Raw genomic sequence first — 16,887 nt, forward strand, 5'->3', positions numbered from 1 at the left:
CATATGAGGACATCCTGTTTTGTAACAGAAAGTCATATTTTAATTGGAAACCCCATAACATTTTCCTGAGATGTTGATTTATGACACACAATTAAAAAATAATAATTTAAATGATAATTACAAAATATTATCATATTTCCATAAGAGTGTCACTAAATTAATTTCAGACATTTTGAAGACCAAGGAAAGGGAGTGGTGATGGTGAAACATCCAAACATTTGGTATCTCTGAGAAGCCCTAAATGTGCTCTGTACAGGACAACTGTGGCATGTATAGTCTCTGAGAAATTCACTCAAATATAATGTCCTCATATGAGGCCGCAGGGTCTTAAGAGGTTAAATATGCGTAATTACATGTAAACTCTAAGCCAAACCCTAATCCTAAACCTAACCATAAAGTAAGTATATGTAGTGTATTAATATTACTCAGTATTTAAATGTATAATTACACTGTAACAAGGACACCTTAAAATAAAGTGTAACCTCTTTTTTTTTCTTTTTCTTTTTTTTTTTTTAGTATTTGCTGTTATTATACAGTTATTCACAATACTCAATTCTGGTTGGTAAAATGTTCCCTATCAATATGAGATCAAATATAAAATATTAGATGAAACGCATAAACTAAATGAAATCATTTGTACTTGAAGCACTAAAATTACTTTATGGAAATAAATAAAAACTGAAACTGAATTAAACCTTAATTACTCCCAAAAAGTTATATAATATTATATAATATCCACAAACTTGGACGAAACTATTTTTTAAGTTTTGCATCCAGTTTCTATTGAGAATGCTGTATTCAAAGGTGCTAAAATTGCCCGTATATATATAAAAGTTTAATTCTGTTGCTGTGCGTTCTCCCAGGATGCAACACTTTTTCATTTGTGACTGTCATAGCGATTCACCGCAGACACTGATGCTCATTCAGGCCCTGATCTACATAAAGACTGTCAGATGGACTTTTGATTTAAGAAGCTTCTTTTATCCTCTGTTCTTTTTAAGCCGCAGCTCTAAAGTCCGTTCCATGAGAGCGCTCATGCATACAAACCTGACAGTCAGTCTAAAAACAAACGCTCATGTTCTCTTCCGGACGATGGAGCTGCAAACTTGCTCTTCAACGGGTTGTTGTTCGAAACAGTCAAGCGTAAGAAACGACATGCTTTAAATTTCAAATGCAGATGGAGGGCAGCTGTTGACCTTCAACGGAAGTTATTTGCAATGCACTTATAAAAATAAAAAGTAGTAAAACAGTAATAAAAAGATACCATTGTTGGACCATATGTGCCTTTTCGTATACCATGGTGCTACCATGCAGTTCTTACTCTAGTATTTTGTGCTACCATGTAAACTGTGGAACATGGATATGTTGAGTGTATGATACTATGGTATTTCCAAGTTGCTCAATTTGACCACTTCAGGGTCTTGAGGTAAAACAAACAAACAAACAAACAAAATACACTGAATATGTCTCCAGATATTTAAAATACAGGGGGAAATATCTCTATCTGTAACCTTTCATGATATATTTCACAATTTTATATTACAGGTCAATCTTGTAATAGAAAATTGCTAGATTTGCCTCATTAGGCCCTTACATAAAAAAAAAAAAAAAGCAAACAAACAAAAAAACATGATTTTCACATTTGAAATCACATGGAAAAATCACAAGATTCACATGGGTTTCACATGTGTTTCACATGTGTTTCACGTATTTTGCTTGTGATTTTCAACATGTAGTTCATGTGTTTTTTCTGTGAGGAGAAAGATATCCTGTACAATTATTGTACGTGTAATTGATCCTACTCATAACACTCGGATTCAAACCTGCATCACCCGGCATGAGAGGCAATTGTGCTAAGAAGTACACTAAAGACTGGGGGTGTGCAACGGAGCCATTATTTGTATCTGTATCTGTATCTGTGACAATCTCAAAATTATTTGTATCTGTATCTGTATTCGGATAGATCCGGAAGTGGGCGTTGCTTAAACCGGAAGTTCATCAAATTACACGAAAATACCATTTTAAATGCAAATCTGTTCGATTCGTAGTTTTCATTTAACAAATATGCCTTGTATAACTAAATAAATTATTCTTTTTTATTAAAATTATAACTTTGTAAATATCTTCTATTTAAAACTTTATCCAAAAAGTAAAATAACTGTGTTCTTCTTATTTTTTAAACTTTGTGTACAAATTTGACAAGAGACAAGCATCCACAATCTTAAATAAGAGCAGCAGTAGAAAAAAAGAAGCTGAAAGAAAAAAAATTGAAATGGAATGAAAGTGTTCAGTAGCCTACTCATAGCAGAATGACAATAAAGCTCTCTTGAACTTTAAGTAATTAGATCATCTGTTGCGGGAGTCTGTGATCATTTACAAGTTTTTTATCAACAGAGCGCAACAAATCATTTGGATCCTCCGAAAGCCTTGATCAAACATCGCTTTTCTTCGTCTTGTATAAATAAATGTAATGCCATTCACGAAAAGGTCTAATGTCATGCGTTTTTACAGTTGGATTTTGAAAAGGTTTGAAGTTAGGACCGTTTTTAGGATATTTTTATCAAGTTAGTTGATATAACTCCAGACAAAGCTCTGATTTCTGAGAGACGTGCATAGACCCCAACACGGCTATTGATTTGTGCTCATTTCATTCATATAGGCTAGTTTACACTCATTCACTTTATACATCCAGGCCCATAGCCAGCTATGAGGTCCAGACCTCCGTAAATGTTTCATGTTCAAAAATAAAATTTGAAAACATATGAAAAATTATTTAAAATAATGTCGCTGAATAAATTCACGTGGCCGACTCGCAACAGCTGCGAAACACAGGAGTGAAGGAGCTTGGCGCAAGTGCAGCCTCCGCTCCGCCATGTTGCCAGATCTAGTTAATACAAGCTTCGCTGGACTTGTTTTAATGCTTAATGTAACAGCATTAGGGCATTAATAAAGTGGGAAGATGAAGGTTGAGGTTAGAGATTCTGTATCTTATTTGCAAATTAAAGATTTAAACTTATTTTGGTGCATTTGTCAGGAGATTGGTTGTGTTTGTTTTTTGTAGCAATATCTGGCAACACTGCTAGCCAGCACTGACAGGCAGCAATCAAAAAAGGAGCTCGAGGATAGTTTATTGCTGAGGAGACCACATTAGTTAGACAAACGCAATGATCACCATGATAACGGATTTATCCGAATAACAGAAAAAATATTCGGCAGACACAATCACAATCACACTAATGTAGTGCTGTTCCAGCAAATGTGATTGTGTCTGCCGAATATTTTTTCTGTTATTCGGATAAATCTGTTATTCGTTTTGAAGCCATTATCCGTGCCTTTCCGAATAAGGTATTCTGGCACATCCCTACTAAAGACCTCTAGCTCCCTTCTTCAGGCCAAAGCAGTGAAGTTTACATATATAGCTCTCACTAGCTTTCCTTCATTACACTCACCCCCATCCGGGTCATGGCACCAATGTGCTACCGGCACCACTCTCAGAGGCATGCAAACCAACGTCACCTGGCATTGGAAACAATTGCACAAAAAGAAGTGTGCTAAACACCTCTAGCACACCTCTTGAGACCAAGAAAGTGAAGTTTATATATACTGTATAGCTTTTTTCTAGCTGCCCTCACACCTATCCGGGTCACGGCACCAATCTGTTATACAAGGACTGTCTCAGTTTTCATCAAAAATGATTGGGATCCTTATTTTTGTTGCTTTAATTTCACTTGTCTGTTCTTGCATTCTGGCTCATTGAATCTCTGTGGGTTCTGGTGACATTCTAAATGAATAAATAGATGTTCTTCAGTTGATAAATAAGCCCAGCTGAGCAGGAGCCTTCCTGACAGATGTTATAACAACTTTGAGTTTATTTTTATGAATTGTAAAAATAATACAAAAAGCAAGAGACTCAGAATTATTGAGTTAATGCCTGCCACCTGTTTTGAAAAAAAAAAAAGTAATTTCTCTGAAATCCAGCCCTGAAAACAACATGGCAAGCTTCAGAAAAGTGTCACATCCGAGAAACACCATTAAAGTTAGATCTGTTATCGTTCATATTAAATTAATTATTATTCTTCAAACTGTCTTCCTGTACTGTTTGTTCTACAGACAGGAATTAAACCTAAAAACAATGTGGCTTGAGGACTATTTTAAGCAACTAGACATGGTGAATGATAAAACTAGCAAACAAAATATTCCACAGATTTAGACTGAAGGGTGGAAAAGTACAAATCTGGGGCAAAAATGAATAATAAGAAAAGAAAGACAGCATATAATGTCCTCAAGACACTGAGCAATCAAAATCATTTTACCTGTCACTGAGACGCAACACTCAGTATTTTGTGTTTGTTGTGTCTGTGAAACATTTGTTGGGGTTTCTTTAATTTGTACCTGTTAGTTTCTCACTGTATGTAATGTCATTTTTGTGGTACTTTGGTGGCAGACATTAGAGGTTTAATAACTGTGTCAGCATGATTAATTATGGTGGAGTACCCAAGCAGAGCTGCCATCATCACTGCACTGATTACACCTGCTTTAAACTACATTAGCCACAGTGAACTCTGCCCTGCCCCACCGCCACAGCAATCATTTATGCTCACTGTGTATAATTGTGAGCTTAGCAAGAGCTCCATCCCAGCCACCCAACACAAAGGTTGAAGTGTAATTTATATATGTGTATTAGTGTTGGGAATTTTTCAGTGACTCTTTCTGAAGGTTACATTATTACACCAGTAGGTGTCAACAAGTGACTGTAAATAAGTGAGCCGTTGTATAATTCACTCAACCGGTTTGATTAGAAAGTCTGATTTGTTAAGGAATGATACAACACTTCTGTGTACTGCTTGGTACGCAGTGGTTGATTCTGTTTCATCTAGTGCCAAGTAAATGCAGAAAGTAACAATCTCTCTCTCACTGTCTCTCTCCAGGCTCCTACATGCTGGTGAACTCTTCTCAGTATGGTGCGGGACAGCGGGCTCAGCTCATGTTACGTCCGCTGAGTGAGAACGACACACACTGTGTGCAGTTCAGTTATTTTCTGTACAGCCGTGACGGACACAGTCCCGGGGTCCTAACCGTGTATGTGCGTGTAAACGGCGGCTCGCGGGGAAATGCCGTGTGGAATGTGTCCGGCTCTCAGGGGCGGCAGTGGCATCAGGTGGAGCTGGCTGTCAGCACCTTCTGGCCCAGCGAGTACCAGGTGAGACCAATGTCATGCACAAACACTCAAATGCATGTTGACTTTATGTAGCAAGTTACAGTTTTTTTTTTTAGTTATTACAGATGAAAGTAATGGCTGTTACTTAATAATCTGATGAGAAACAAAAAAGTACATTGACTTAATTGATTGTACTTTACTGCACTTGTAATTAATTCTTACTGAAGTTATTACTATTGCAATTAATTATTATAAGATTTTATGTACAGTACCTTTCAAAAGTGTGGGGTCAGTCATGTTTCTGAATGGAGTCTCTAATGCCCACCAAGGCTGCATCTATTTGATCAAAAATACAGTAGAAACAGTTATATTGTGGAATATTATTTGATTTTAAATAACTCTTTTCGATTCAAATATATTGTTATTTTTATTTAATTTTTTTCTCCCTTTGAGTCAAAGCTGAATTTTCAGCATCATTACTCATTAGTCTTCAGTGTCACTTGATTCTTCATAAACCATTCTAATATGTTGATTTGCTGCTCAAGAAAAAATTCTGATTGGCATCAATGTTGAAAACAGTTTTTTCTGGTTAATATTTTTGTTAATTTTTTGTTAAATTTATTTTTCTTTGATGAATAGAAAAAATGAAAATCCTTTATAACATTATACATGTCTTTACTGAAACTTTTGATCAATTTAATGTGTCCTTGCTGAATAAATGCTTTAATATCTTATTAACTCACTGACCTCAAACTTTTGAAAATCATCAAAACCACTGTAATAAATGTTAGCCTTTCCTCGACCATGTGAAACTGGCCATTTTTTGCTACTGTACCTTTAAGAGCATTTATGTAAATTATTTCTGTTGCGACTGGCTAACCTCCCTAATAGTTTACTCTGTTATTCGTCATTAGCTGGGTCAAATACAGTTGCTGAATATTCAATTTTATTAATTTATATAAAACATAGGTGGTCACATGTTAATATGCTTATCCTTACAAAAAACAATACATTTGCATTTAATTTATGGCAACATTTTTCATCACTACTGCTGAACAGCTTTTTAGTAATACTTTGGTTAATAAACATGCCACTAAAAAGTTGGCAAACCTGTGAAAGTCCATCACTCCTACCTGCTTCTGATTTCAATATACCATAAAAAAAAACATAAAAAAGGGGATCTTTAGACTGTGTAATATAATACAATAAACTCTTTTATTGCAAAATATCAACTAAAATCCTGTTTTCCAAGAGTTATACATTTACATGATGACATTTACTGTAAGACTGGGTGTATACATTATTTCTTCAGACCCACTCCTGTATATACAGTTATGCTCATAAGTTTACACACCCCTTGCAGAATGTGCAAAATGTTAATAATTGAAACAAAATAAGAGGGATAATGAAAATTGCATGCTATGTTTATTTAGTACCATCCTGAATAAGCTAGTTCACATAACAGATGTTTACATATACTCCACAAGACAAAATAATAAATTAATATATAAAAATGACCCCATTCAAAAGTTTATATACCCTTGAATCTTAATACTATGTGTCATTTCCTGGATGATCCACAACTGTTTTTATATTAAGTGAAGGTTGTTCATGAATCCCTTGTTTGTCCTGAGCAGTTCTCATTTTTTATTTGTTTATGCCAAAAAACATTGGGATATTAATTAAAGATCATGCTCCATGAAGATATTTTGTACATTTCCTACTGTAAATATATAAAACTTAATTTTTGATTAGTAATATGCATTGCTAAGAACTTCATTTGGTCAACTTTAAAGGCAATTTTCTCAATATTTAGATTTTTTTGCACCCTTAGATTCCAGATTTTCAAATAGTTGTATCTCAGCCAAATATTGTCCTATCCTAACAAACCATGCATTGAAAAGCTTATGTATTCATATTTCAGATGATGTATAAATCTCAGTTTCGAAAAATTGACCCTTATGACTGGTTTTGTGGTCCAGGATCATACTATATATGCACACACAAACACATATTTTGTCCCCACCACTAAATAGTCTATTATCTTCAGCTCTTGGCTCTGGTCAGAGGGCGTGTTATTGAGTCACTTGTTCCTCTGATGGTTAGCGCACAGAACACTGTCACCTTGTTAAAGGCTATGATTAATAACTCGCCCCTCATTTGCTCTCCAAAAAGCCCATAATGACCAGTAAGTTGAGTATGTGTGTGTGTGTGTGTACGTGAGTACAGAGTCAATTGACCCCCGCTTGTGTGTGTGTGACCCGTTTGAAAGAGGAGGTCCGGTGTGGTTTCCATAACCCCGACCCGTATCGCTCCTCTCTCCATAAATCAGACCAGCCTTAATGAGATTACAGCGCTGCCACGATCAATGCACTCACACACACACGCACTCGCTCACAGTGCACCACAGGGTTCCCAGACAGACAATGTGAGGAAATTATCCTAGCCCTCTGGTTCTGTTGCTCGCTCTCCATCTCATTTTTTTCCTCTGTGGAAAATGGTGTCTGGTTTGCCCAGACGTGCTGTGGTGGAATATACATGGAATATGGTCAATTCGAGGTGTTTGGAGATGTGGTGACGCATCTTAGTCAACTGTAGTTAGCTTGTAGTAATTGCCTGCAGTCATTTATGACACTGTAATTCATAATATGTAAGCGTGTGATGAATGTTGTGTGTAATTGGGTAAAGGAACAGGGACAGATACAAATGCACATGAAGACGCAGATAAATTGCTGCATTTGTATTGTCAAGAGCCGATAATGAGGCAGCAGGGCAGAGGAATAACAAACTCTGAAATGAGCTGCTTACATAGAGAAGCATTTAAAGCATCACAGGTACACCGACAATACCAAGGCTGTTCTAAAATGTAGGCAGATGCCATCTGAAGGCCATTTCACACCAAATGCATTACAAAAAAGTGAAACAAACCGCTGACAGATAGACCTTTCTCACCAAAAGCTGAAGTGAACATGCATCAGGCTGAAGTAAACACAAATTCACACTTTTACACAGCTTTCAGATATCCTACCAAACAAACAAAATATGTTTAATTAAAGCCACAGTCATTTGTGGTTGTTTGTATGGGTGGATTTGAACACGAAAGGTCACCAGCAAGAAACTGGTAATTAAAGTGAGATCAAATGCACATATTATATTTGTATTTTTTAAAGTATTATTTATTATTACAGGTTTGCATAATAAGGGTCGTATTCCCCTGTGCATTTTTGTTTATTTTGAGGAATGCTGCATCTGTTTTGTGTGAATGGAACAGGTAAAGAGCATCTGTTGTATCAATTATTATTGGTGCTCATTATTAATAATAGCTCTCATATTTTTTCAGTGTGTTATGCTTAATTTTGTGGAAACCATGATACATTTATACAGGATTATTTGATCAATAGAAAGTCCAGAGAACATAATGTATTTGAAATAGAAATCTTTTGTAACATTATATATGTATTTAATGTCACTTTTGATCAATTTAATTTGTCCTTGCTGAATAAAAGTATTCCAATAAATAAATAAAAAAATAAATAATAATAATAAATAAATAATGGTAGTTGTGGTTTCCACAAAAAGTATTAAGCAGCAAAAACTGTTTTCAACATTGATAATAATTAGAAATGTTTCTTGAGCAGCAAATCAGCATATTAAAATTATTAAGGATCATTTGACATGAAAACAGTTATTTTATTTCACAATATTGAACAAATAAATTAATAACAGCGGTGAGCATGATTGGCATCTTTGAAAAACATTTTAAACTTTTGACTGTTAATGTACATTCATATTTCACCCTCTCTTTCCTCCATCCATTCGTTCTGTAATCTGTGTTGGTTTGACCTGTTTGTTCCCATCCCTCTCATGCTCTCTATTTCTCTCAGTTATGGCTCACGGGTCACTGAAAACCTCTTGGGCAGCTACACCCGGCTTGCACAGATTAAATCAACTCACGTATGCTCCCTTTGGGTGACAGCGGAGGAAAGAGAGAGGAAAAGAAATGAATGAAAGATAGAATGGAGGAACGAGAGAGCGCATGAGTGCTACATGAGTACCCGAGCGGGTCTGTAGAGATGAGATCAGCAGTCAGGCCCATGGGGCGGCAGCTTGTATTAAGGATATCATTTCCCCCTCCTCCTAATCCTACCTGGGAAAACACAAAGGATCTGGATCATTCGGCTCCAGCACTCGCTGTCACCACTAAAACTGGTGTAGAGTTCTCCCTATGAGGCTGATATGACACATTTGTGAAACCAATTTAAACAGTTAGCTGCCAACTAAGGGCTCTATGGACGTCAGGCTTAGCAAAGCTGGCCGTGTAGATGCTTTGCTTTAACATAGAGGGTCCTAAAATTTTAATAAGTCAAGATCCCTCTAGAGGGATATCGCTTCTGATAGACATCCCAGCCAGTTTGTGACAAGGGAGGCCACAGAGGATGAGACTAGTTTACAGAAAGCAGAGCAGTAGCCTACTATATTTTAAGTTTTTCCAGTTATTAAAGCCTGTTATTTAAAGCTTGCACAAATAAAGATGGAATTACATAAACATGTTTTTCATATCTGGCATAACAGAAAGAGAAAAGAACAGAACACAATAGACAAGCAAGCAGACAAAATGTCACAAATCACAAATACATGTTTTCTATTACTTGAATTAATATGACAACACTCAAAAGCTGAGCACATTTTGAATCATGCTGAATTTAATCTTACTTTTAGAAACTAAAAGCAGGAACAAAATGCAAGCAAAGTGATTGTGACATGACCTGGACTCATAACTGAGCTTGCAAACACTCCACAAGTCCACGTCTTCAATATGGTAATTAATTTTAAATTTGGTGTGATCCAGCTTTAATGTTTACTCGCATACAAACGTAAAATTTAATCTTGGATAAGAACTTTAATTTTTGCAAGACAGTAGTTGTCAGGGTGCACACACACACAAGGGGAGCGAGGAGACAAGGATGAACTCAAATAAGAGTCTTTAATCCAAAATCCATGGGGCTGCTTACGGGGTATCAGGAGCCCTCTGGGGCTATCCTCAGGAACAGGAAGCCCTCCGTGGGCTAAACACAGGGACAGGAGCCCTCTCCGTGGGCTAAACTCAGGAACAGGACTATCCACAGGAACAGGAGCCCATACTGGGCTAGGCTCAGAATCTGAGGTCCTTTATTGGGCATGACGGAAGCACAACAGCCCTCCTTGGGCTGGACATGGAGTCAGGGGCCCTCACAGGGTAAACTCAGGAACTGCTTCCATCTCAGCAACAGGAGAGGCAAGGGAATGATCTCTGTGGCCATAAATAGAGGAGTCGCCTGCCCCTGACGAGTCTCCATGGACATGACCGACAAGACAAGGTAGGTCACAACAAGACTTTAAAATGACTGGACTCTGGTCAGGACACTGGGAACGGCACTCCTGGCCATGACTACAGAACTGGATGCTCTGGACGGCCGGCGGGCTTGAGGGAGCCACAGCTGGCGGGTGTGAGTGAGCGGCGGCCCGCAAACTTGACTGAAGAGTGGCTGGCAGCTTGGGATAACCGCAGCTGGCTAGCTGGACAGATGATCGGTCGACAGACTTGACTGATGATCTACCAGCAGGCGTAACTTCGTAGTGGCCGGTGAACTTGACTAATGACCGGCCGGCAAACTTGACTGATGAGCAGCCAGCGGGCTTGGGTTAGCCACAGCCGGCGGGCTTGACAGATGAACGGCCGGCGAACTTGACTGACGAGCGGCTGGTGGACTCACAGCGCTTGGGGTGATCCCGCCAAACTCCCACGCATTATCTACGGGACTATGGCGGAAGGACAAGTGGCGACTTCCATGCCGCGGGGGAAAACAAACAGGAACAAAACAAAACACTTTCAAAAAACAAAAAACAAAACGGTGAAAAGGGGCGCCGCTTACTTTCAGTTTCGGTCTGGTCTTCTGTCATGGTGCACACACACGAGAGAAGCGAGGAGACGAGGATGAACTCAAATAATAGTCTTTAATTCAAAACTCAACATAGGCAAGGCAAGGCAAGGCCGGGAGTAACGAGTAGACCAGATGAAAAGGAACTGAACAGACAGGAAGTAAATACACAGGATAATCAAACACACACAGCTGAACAAAATCATATTAACTAATCAACCTTAACAAGGACAGGAAAATAACCATATATGGACACAAGAGGGTGGGAAACACACAACACACGACACAAGGGCAATGCACTTTTATGAACAGACGTTAAAGACCTTTTTTTTCATCACGAGCCACATATGCATGTGAAGAGAGTAGTCTGCAAAATTAGCATGTATGAAGAAGAGCTCTCATTTCTAAAAACTATGACAGCCAGCTACACAGATTCTACTGTTAAGTGTTTAGTTTAGCATTTTTTTAAACTTTATTTTTGCCTTTATTTTGATAGTACAGTAAAGTAACGACAGGAAGTGAAGTGGGAGAGAGAGAGGGGGCAGGATCAGAAAAGGTTCACAAACCAAGACTCAATCTAAGGACACCCAGAGCGCAACGGATACCAAGGCTATCGGCACCGACTTTAGTTTAGAATTCTGAACTGCTAAGTGTATTTATTTATTTATTTTTTTTCATTTAGCAGATGCTTTTTAGAAATGAGGGATAATTGTTACTAGTTGTAAGTGCATATGGATAAAAGTGCTTGAACAGTGAAAGCCTGCTAAACCATGTAGATTCCTCTGAAGTGTTCAGGATCATAGACTACCTTCCTGAGAGCCAGCAGTATTTGAGGCTCCAGGACCTTGAGCCACACTGGGGTACCCCAGGGAACTGCCCTGGGCCCCTTTATTTTCATCCTATATGCAATGGATTTCCAGTATCCACCCCAGAGGCATTGGTGGTAGATTTCTTGAGCATCAGGAGACTAGTCATTATGCAGAGAGAACACGTGGTCCAAACAGAAGACTGCAGTGGACAGACAAACACAACTGAAGTGTTGGAGAAAGGTGAGCGCAGACTCCTTTTCTTGAAGGACTTTCATTGTGTTTCTGAAGGTTAGAACAGAACTGAATATTTTCATCACCACCCAATAAAGTCCGCTTGAGTTTGTTTCAACAACTTTCATTACATCTGAAAATAAAAATCACATTCCACTCTTGTCAAAGACCATGAATCAGCCTGTACTACAGCTGTGAAAATACGGCTTCAAGAGCCATTTGTAAAGGAGTGTTTTGTTATAATTTGACGTTATTTCAAGGTCACGTTTATGTAATATTGAAAGCAATCTTACTTTATACTATATTATACCTGTAGCTAATTTTACATAATAATTACAAAAAATATTAAATTAACTATTTTATTAAATGAACTATTATTTATAAGCCTTTTTCCCTTCTGGGGCTTGAAATGGAGGATTTTGGTCAATATTGATAATTAAACAATATTTTGCTGAATGTGTTTTTGTGCTGGCACCTTGGCTGGTTTAGTCCTGTCATGGATAAATAATGATGAAAATAAAATCGCCAGTTGCTGGCAGTAAATCCCTGTTTTAACAAATAATTCATTGAATCATTCAAATCAAACGATTGTTCAAAACGGCTGATTCATTTATAAACTAAACAAGTGAGTCCATCTGAATCGACCATTGAATCCCTGGCTCACTCGATTCATTCAAGGAATGTGTTACTATGCACTGTTCTGTTGTATAAAATTAATAGCACATTTGTACATGCGCACATGTGCTGATATTCAGAAAAGTACATTGCTTGTGCAATGAATATCAAAACATAAAAAACTCATACATGATTATTTTTTCTTTCATTGCTTGAATTATAAGGACATTCTAACTGCATTCACATAGGCTTCATTGCGCAATGAATGCTTTTGCACTCTCAAGACTTGTTTTTGTTTGGTTTTTGTAAAGTCGATGGTTCTGCTATCATCTCTCAATCTCCCACAGACACACATATAGCACAATAATATTATGTCAGAGGAATGTCTTTAAATTATAATCAAGGAAACATCATACTGTCACTGTTGCCTTCTGTGGCAAAATGAGGAACAAGGAGACAATTGTAAACTCAAAGAAACAGTCTTTAATCTTCTCAAACTGGGGTAACACAAGACAGGAAGAGACACAGGAACAAAACATCAACGTTAATACCGGACGCTGGACAGTGGAAAACACAGGGTTTAAGCAACAGAAACTAAATGAGCTAATTAATCAAACACAGGTGGAACTGAATTACCTAAATGGGGACTTAACGGGAACAGGAACAGGAAAACCAAATATGGGCATAAGGGAACATGAGGGAGAACTAAGTCATGGGGAGCACAAAGACAGAAAACACACATAGACAGTCCTGAAGGCGTGACACAAACCTTCAGTTGTCTTCTTTTTAAAGAATTTCAAAAGTTGCCCTTGAACAGACTAATTGAAATCGAAAGACCAACATAAGGCGAAACACAAGGATAAACAACAGCGAAGAGAATAAAAGAAGTAAAATAAACAGTTGTGAATATTCAGTGGGTTTTGTAACAATCTGGCTGTGGCAGGCTGTTGTAATGAGTTTAGGAAGGACTTTGACTCTTTTCCAAACACTTGCCCAGTAGATGATCATTTATCTTCTGTCCTCTTAACTACTTGCACATGACTGTGCCATCCCTGTCCCATTCCCAGCGGTCTTCTCTTGGCTCTCACTTATCTTTGTGGTTCTATCTTCCATCGTTTTAGCCGCCAAGTACAGCCGTGTTTTGCTAGCTGATTAGTTTAATTGTTTATTTGGTACCTCATTTGTGTTGCGTAATGTTCTTTTGTTCTCAGAGCACAGCTGCTCAGATAAATCAAATCAAATGTTCAATCAAATCATGGTAAACACTTTATATAAGCTCAACCACAGTGCCCTGGATGGAGTCGCTGTGGGAGCAGTCTTTCCGCCTGCACACATACTGCATACAGTATGCTCGTTAATGTGTCCCTTCAGTAGCTTGCCGTTCATGATCCAGCTCAGTGAGCCAAGAAACCTGACATGTTTTTTAACATGCTATGCCAATGGACGTAGCAAATCATTAAGACAGATTGAAGTCCCCCCCGCAGGTTTGAGTCATCAACACACCAACTTTATGTTTTAACATAATTATCAACAGGTTCGTGAATAACGTCCCCCAAACGTCCGATGTCCAAACGTTAACTGAATCTTTATTGAGAGCTTTTCAGGTTTTGTTTTGACAGGGATTTTAAAACGCGTGCGGTCCAATTCATGTCGAGATGCGTGAGCGAGTGCCTCTCGGAGATTCACCAGGGGTTTGTGCGAGACGTGAATGGCATTGTCAACATTCCTTGGTTTTCCAAGGCTTTTGTAAGACATGAAAATGACTTTTTCTGTTATTTGTGTTTGTGCTCCTGAGCTTGCCCTGATAAAACGCATTCGTACGTGGTATGCAACAGCGTCCCACTGGTGTAAATGAGACGCTTCCGCTTGTATGCCAACCGGCAATTGTTTCCTGTCTGCAGTATTTTGATCTCTATCATGTTGATGCTCCAGACATTTGGGTGGGTTGAATACAGGAAATAAGAGCAATGAGATAAATGGATGCCAGTCACTGTGAGCTGCAGATTTGAAAAACCACCTTTCTCCGTCTGATGTGTATTGTGCTGCTGTCAGTGCCGTAGGTGTTGGAGATGACAAGGAGTCTTTATCAAATATTAACAATGCTACCAGCCCTTCTGTTTCGTTTAATGTTTTGTGCACGCATGCTGTACATAGATCAGGGATGTGCACAATGGCCCAAAACACTAACCCCTTTTCCTTCCTGCGCCGAGGTGCCCTCTAGAGAGAGTCATTTCATTTGTATATGCTTATTTTACAGATGCTTTTTATTAGGGGTGTAATGGTCCATCGATATGGATTGATACATCGATCTAATGCTATATCTTGTATCGATGCCATGCGCAAAATATCGATATCTATAGTATAAATAGGCACCCTATTTTGGCACTTTCCACATTTTGACGCAATGTTCGTCTATGCATTACCGCCAACGTGTAAATTCTCATTCAAACTCACATGCCAGGACTCAATAATAAGATTGCCTGAATGCACAAGGTGAGTGTAAAAGATGCTCGGGATAGCTGACGGAATTGAGTGCTGTGAGAAGTTTTCTGCGCACAGTGCCGTGCACGCAGACAGCCGCATCTCAAACAGCACACGGATACTGAAATGAGTTCTCTTCCACTTTTGTGTGCTTGCATTAACAAATATAGACAACATTACATAGAAATGCACATCTTGTGTATCAGTATATTGGATCCGTGCTTTCGAGTGTAGGCCTTTTTTGTTGTTGTTGTGAATGTCCCAATTGAGGTGCAGGATCTGGAAATTTCAAATAAAAATGTTCATATTGGATTTGTGAGTTAATAAAAATGTAGGTGGTTGTTTAAAATAGGTATATAATATCATAATCGAATCGTATCATAATTGTATCATATCATTTTTTTATATATTGGCAAATGTTGTATCGCTGGGTATGAGAATCGATATCATATTATATCGATTTACATCCCTACTTTTTATTCACTGCATCAAAGCGATTTATATATGAGGAATAGTACAAGACTGTCTGGGTGATGTATTATTTATGTAAAAATACACAAGACAGTTGTCTAATATATATGTACACTACCATTTAAAACTTTGGGGTCCGTAAGATTTTTTATGTTTTTAAATGGAAGTCTCTTATGCTCACAAAAGCTGCAATTAATTTTTTATTTGAAATACAGCAAATTTGTGTTTGTATTGTGAAATTACACATTTTGTGAAATGTTATTATACTTTAAAATAACTGTAATACTTTCTATTTCAATATATTTAAAAATGTAATTTACGCATCTCATTAAATTACTACCATTCTTTTTTAATGCAAAAGTATGGTATTGTATGTAGTATGCAAATATGAATTAAAAGGAAATTGTTGTAAACATCCTATAAAAATATTTGTGTTTCTTTTAAAAAATGATTATATGATATATTAATGAATGATTAGTAGGTAATTTGATCACACTATTCTCATTTTCATGATCATGTTTAGTCTCTCGGCCATACTTTTATAAAAGTCAGTTTGGTGCAATGCAGTGTGTCCCATGGACTTCCATTGTACAGTTTAATACTGTAAACACAGTTTTAATTGTAACACAGTTCATTTAGCACAACCCATCCAAGCTAACGTGTCCCCAGTTGTGTCTTTATTTTTCTGTTGGCCCTCTTTCTGTCTATCACTCTGCTTCCCCAAATGATTCTCTTCCGCTCTGTCATTCCCTCTCAGTGACTGATGTGTCAAATCTTAACCAGACAGGGTTTGGGCATAAAGACAGCCAATCGATACAGACCTGAATCAGCAGCTAATCTGCTCCATGTCTTGCACAGAAGCAAATAAGAAACTATATTTGTACATTTCCTTTAAATAAATGCAAATAATGCTCGAATGTACATCACTGCCACAATTTGATTGGTTTACCAGGTGGTCTCTGTGAATTCTTATGGCCTGAATTTCAATACTTAAAGAGGTTAATGGCTCGTTCAAAACTCTGAGCGATAGTAATAGTTTTGCTTACTTTAGCAAACATCACTAAATATGTTTGTGGCGATAAGGACTGCGTGCACAGAAACCCTGCTGCACCGTCAGGTCTCTTCGCTCGCTGCAGCTTGGCTTTGATTGGCTGGCTGTTAGCACTGCCAGCTCGTTTGTTGTTTGATTCAGAGCGGTAGGACA

At 37.9% G+C, this 16,887-nt stretch overlaps 1 protein-coding gene across 4 annotated transcripts in view; it reads left to right on the plus strand.

Annotated features, from left to right (window-relative positions):
- ptprua (protein tyrosine phosphatase receptor type Ua) overlaps nucleotides 1–16,887 on the plus strand; it is a 261,984-nt gene that overhangs the window by 104,970 nt on the left and 140,127 nt on the right. For all 4 annotated transcript variants that reach the window (XM_058754100.1, XM_058754102.1, XM_058754101.1 and 1 more), the window contains exon 3: nucleotides 4,929–5,200. In XM_058754100.1, coding sequence (XP_058610083.1) covers nucleotides 4,929–5,200 — 272 coding nt within the window. The remainder of the gene's footprint in view (nucleotides 1–4,928; nucleotides 5,201–16,887) is intronic.

The sequence above is a fragment of the Onychostoma macrolepis genome, chromosome 19 (assembly GCF_012432095.1).
Source record: "Onychostoma macrolepis isolate SWU-2019 chromosome 19, ASM1243209v1, whole genome shotgun sequence".
NCBI classification, from domain to species: Eukaryota; Metazoa; Chordata; class Actinopteri; order Cypriniformes; family Cyprinidae; genus Onychostoma; species Onychostoma macrolepis.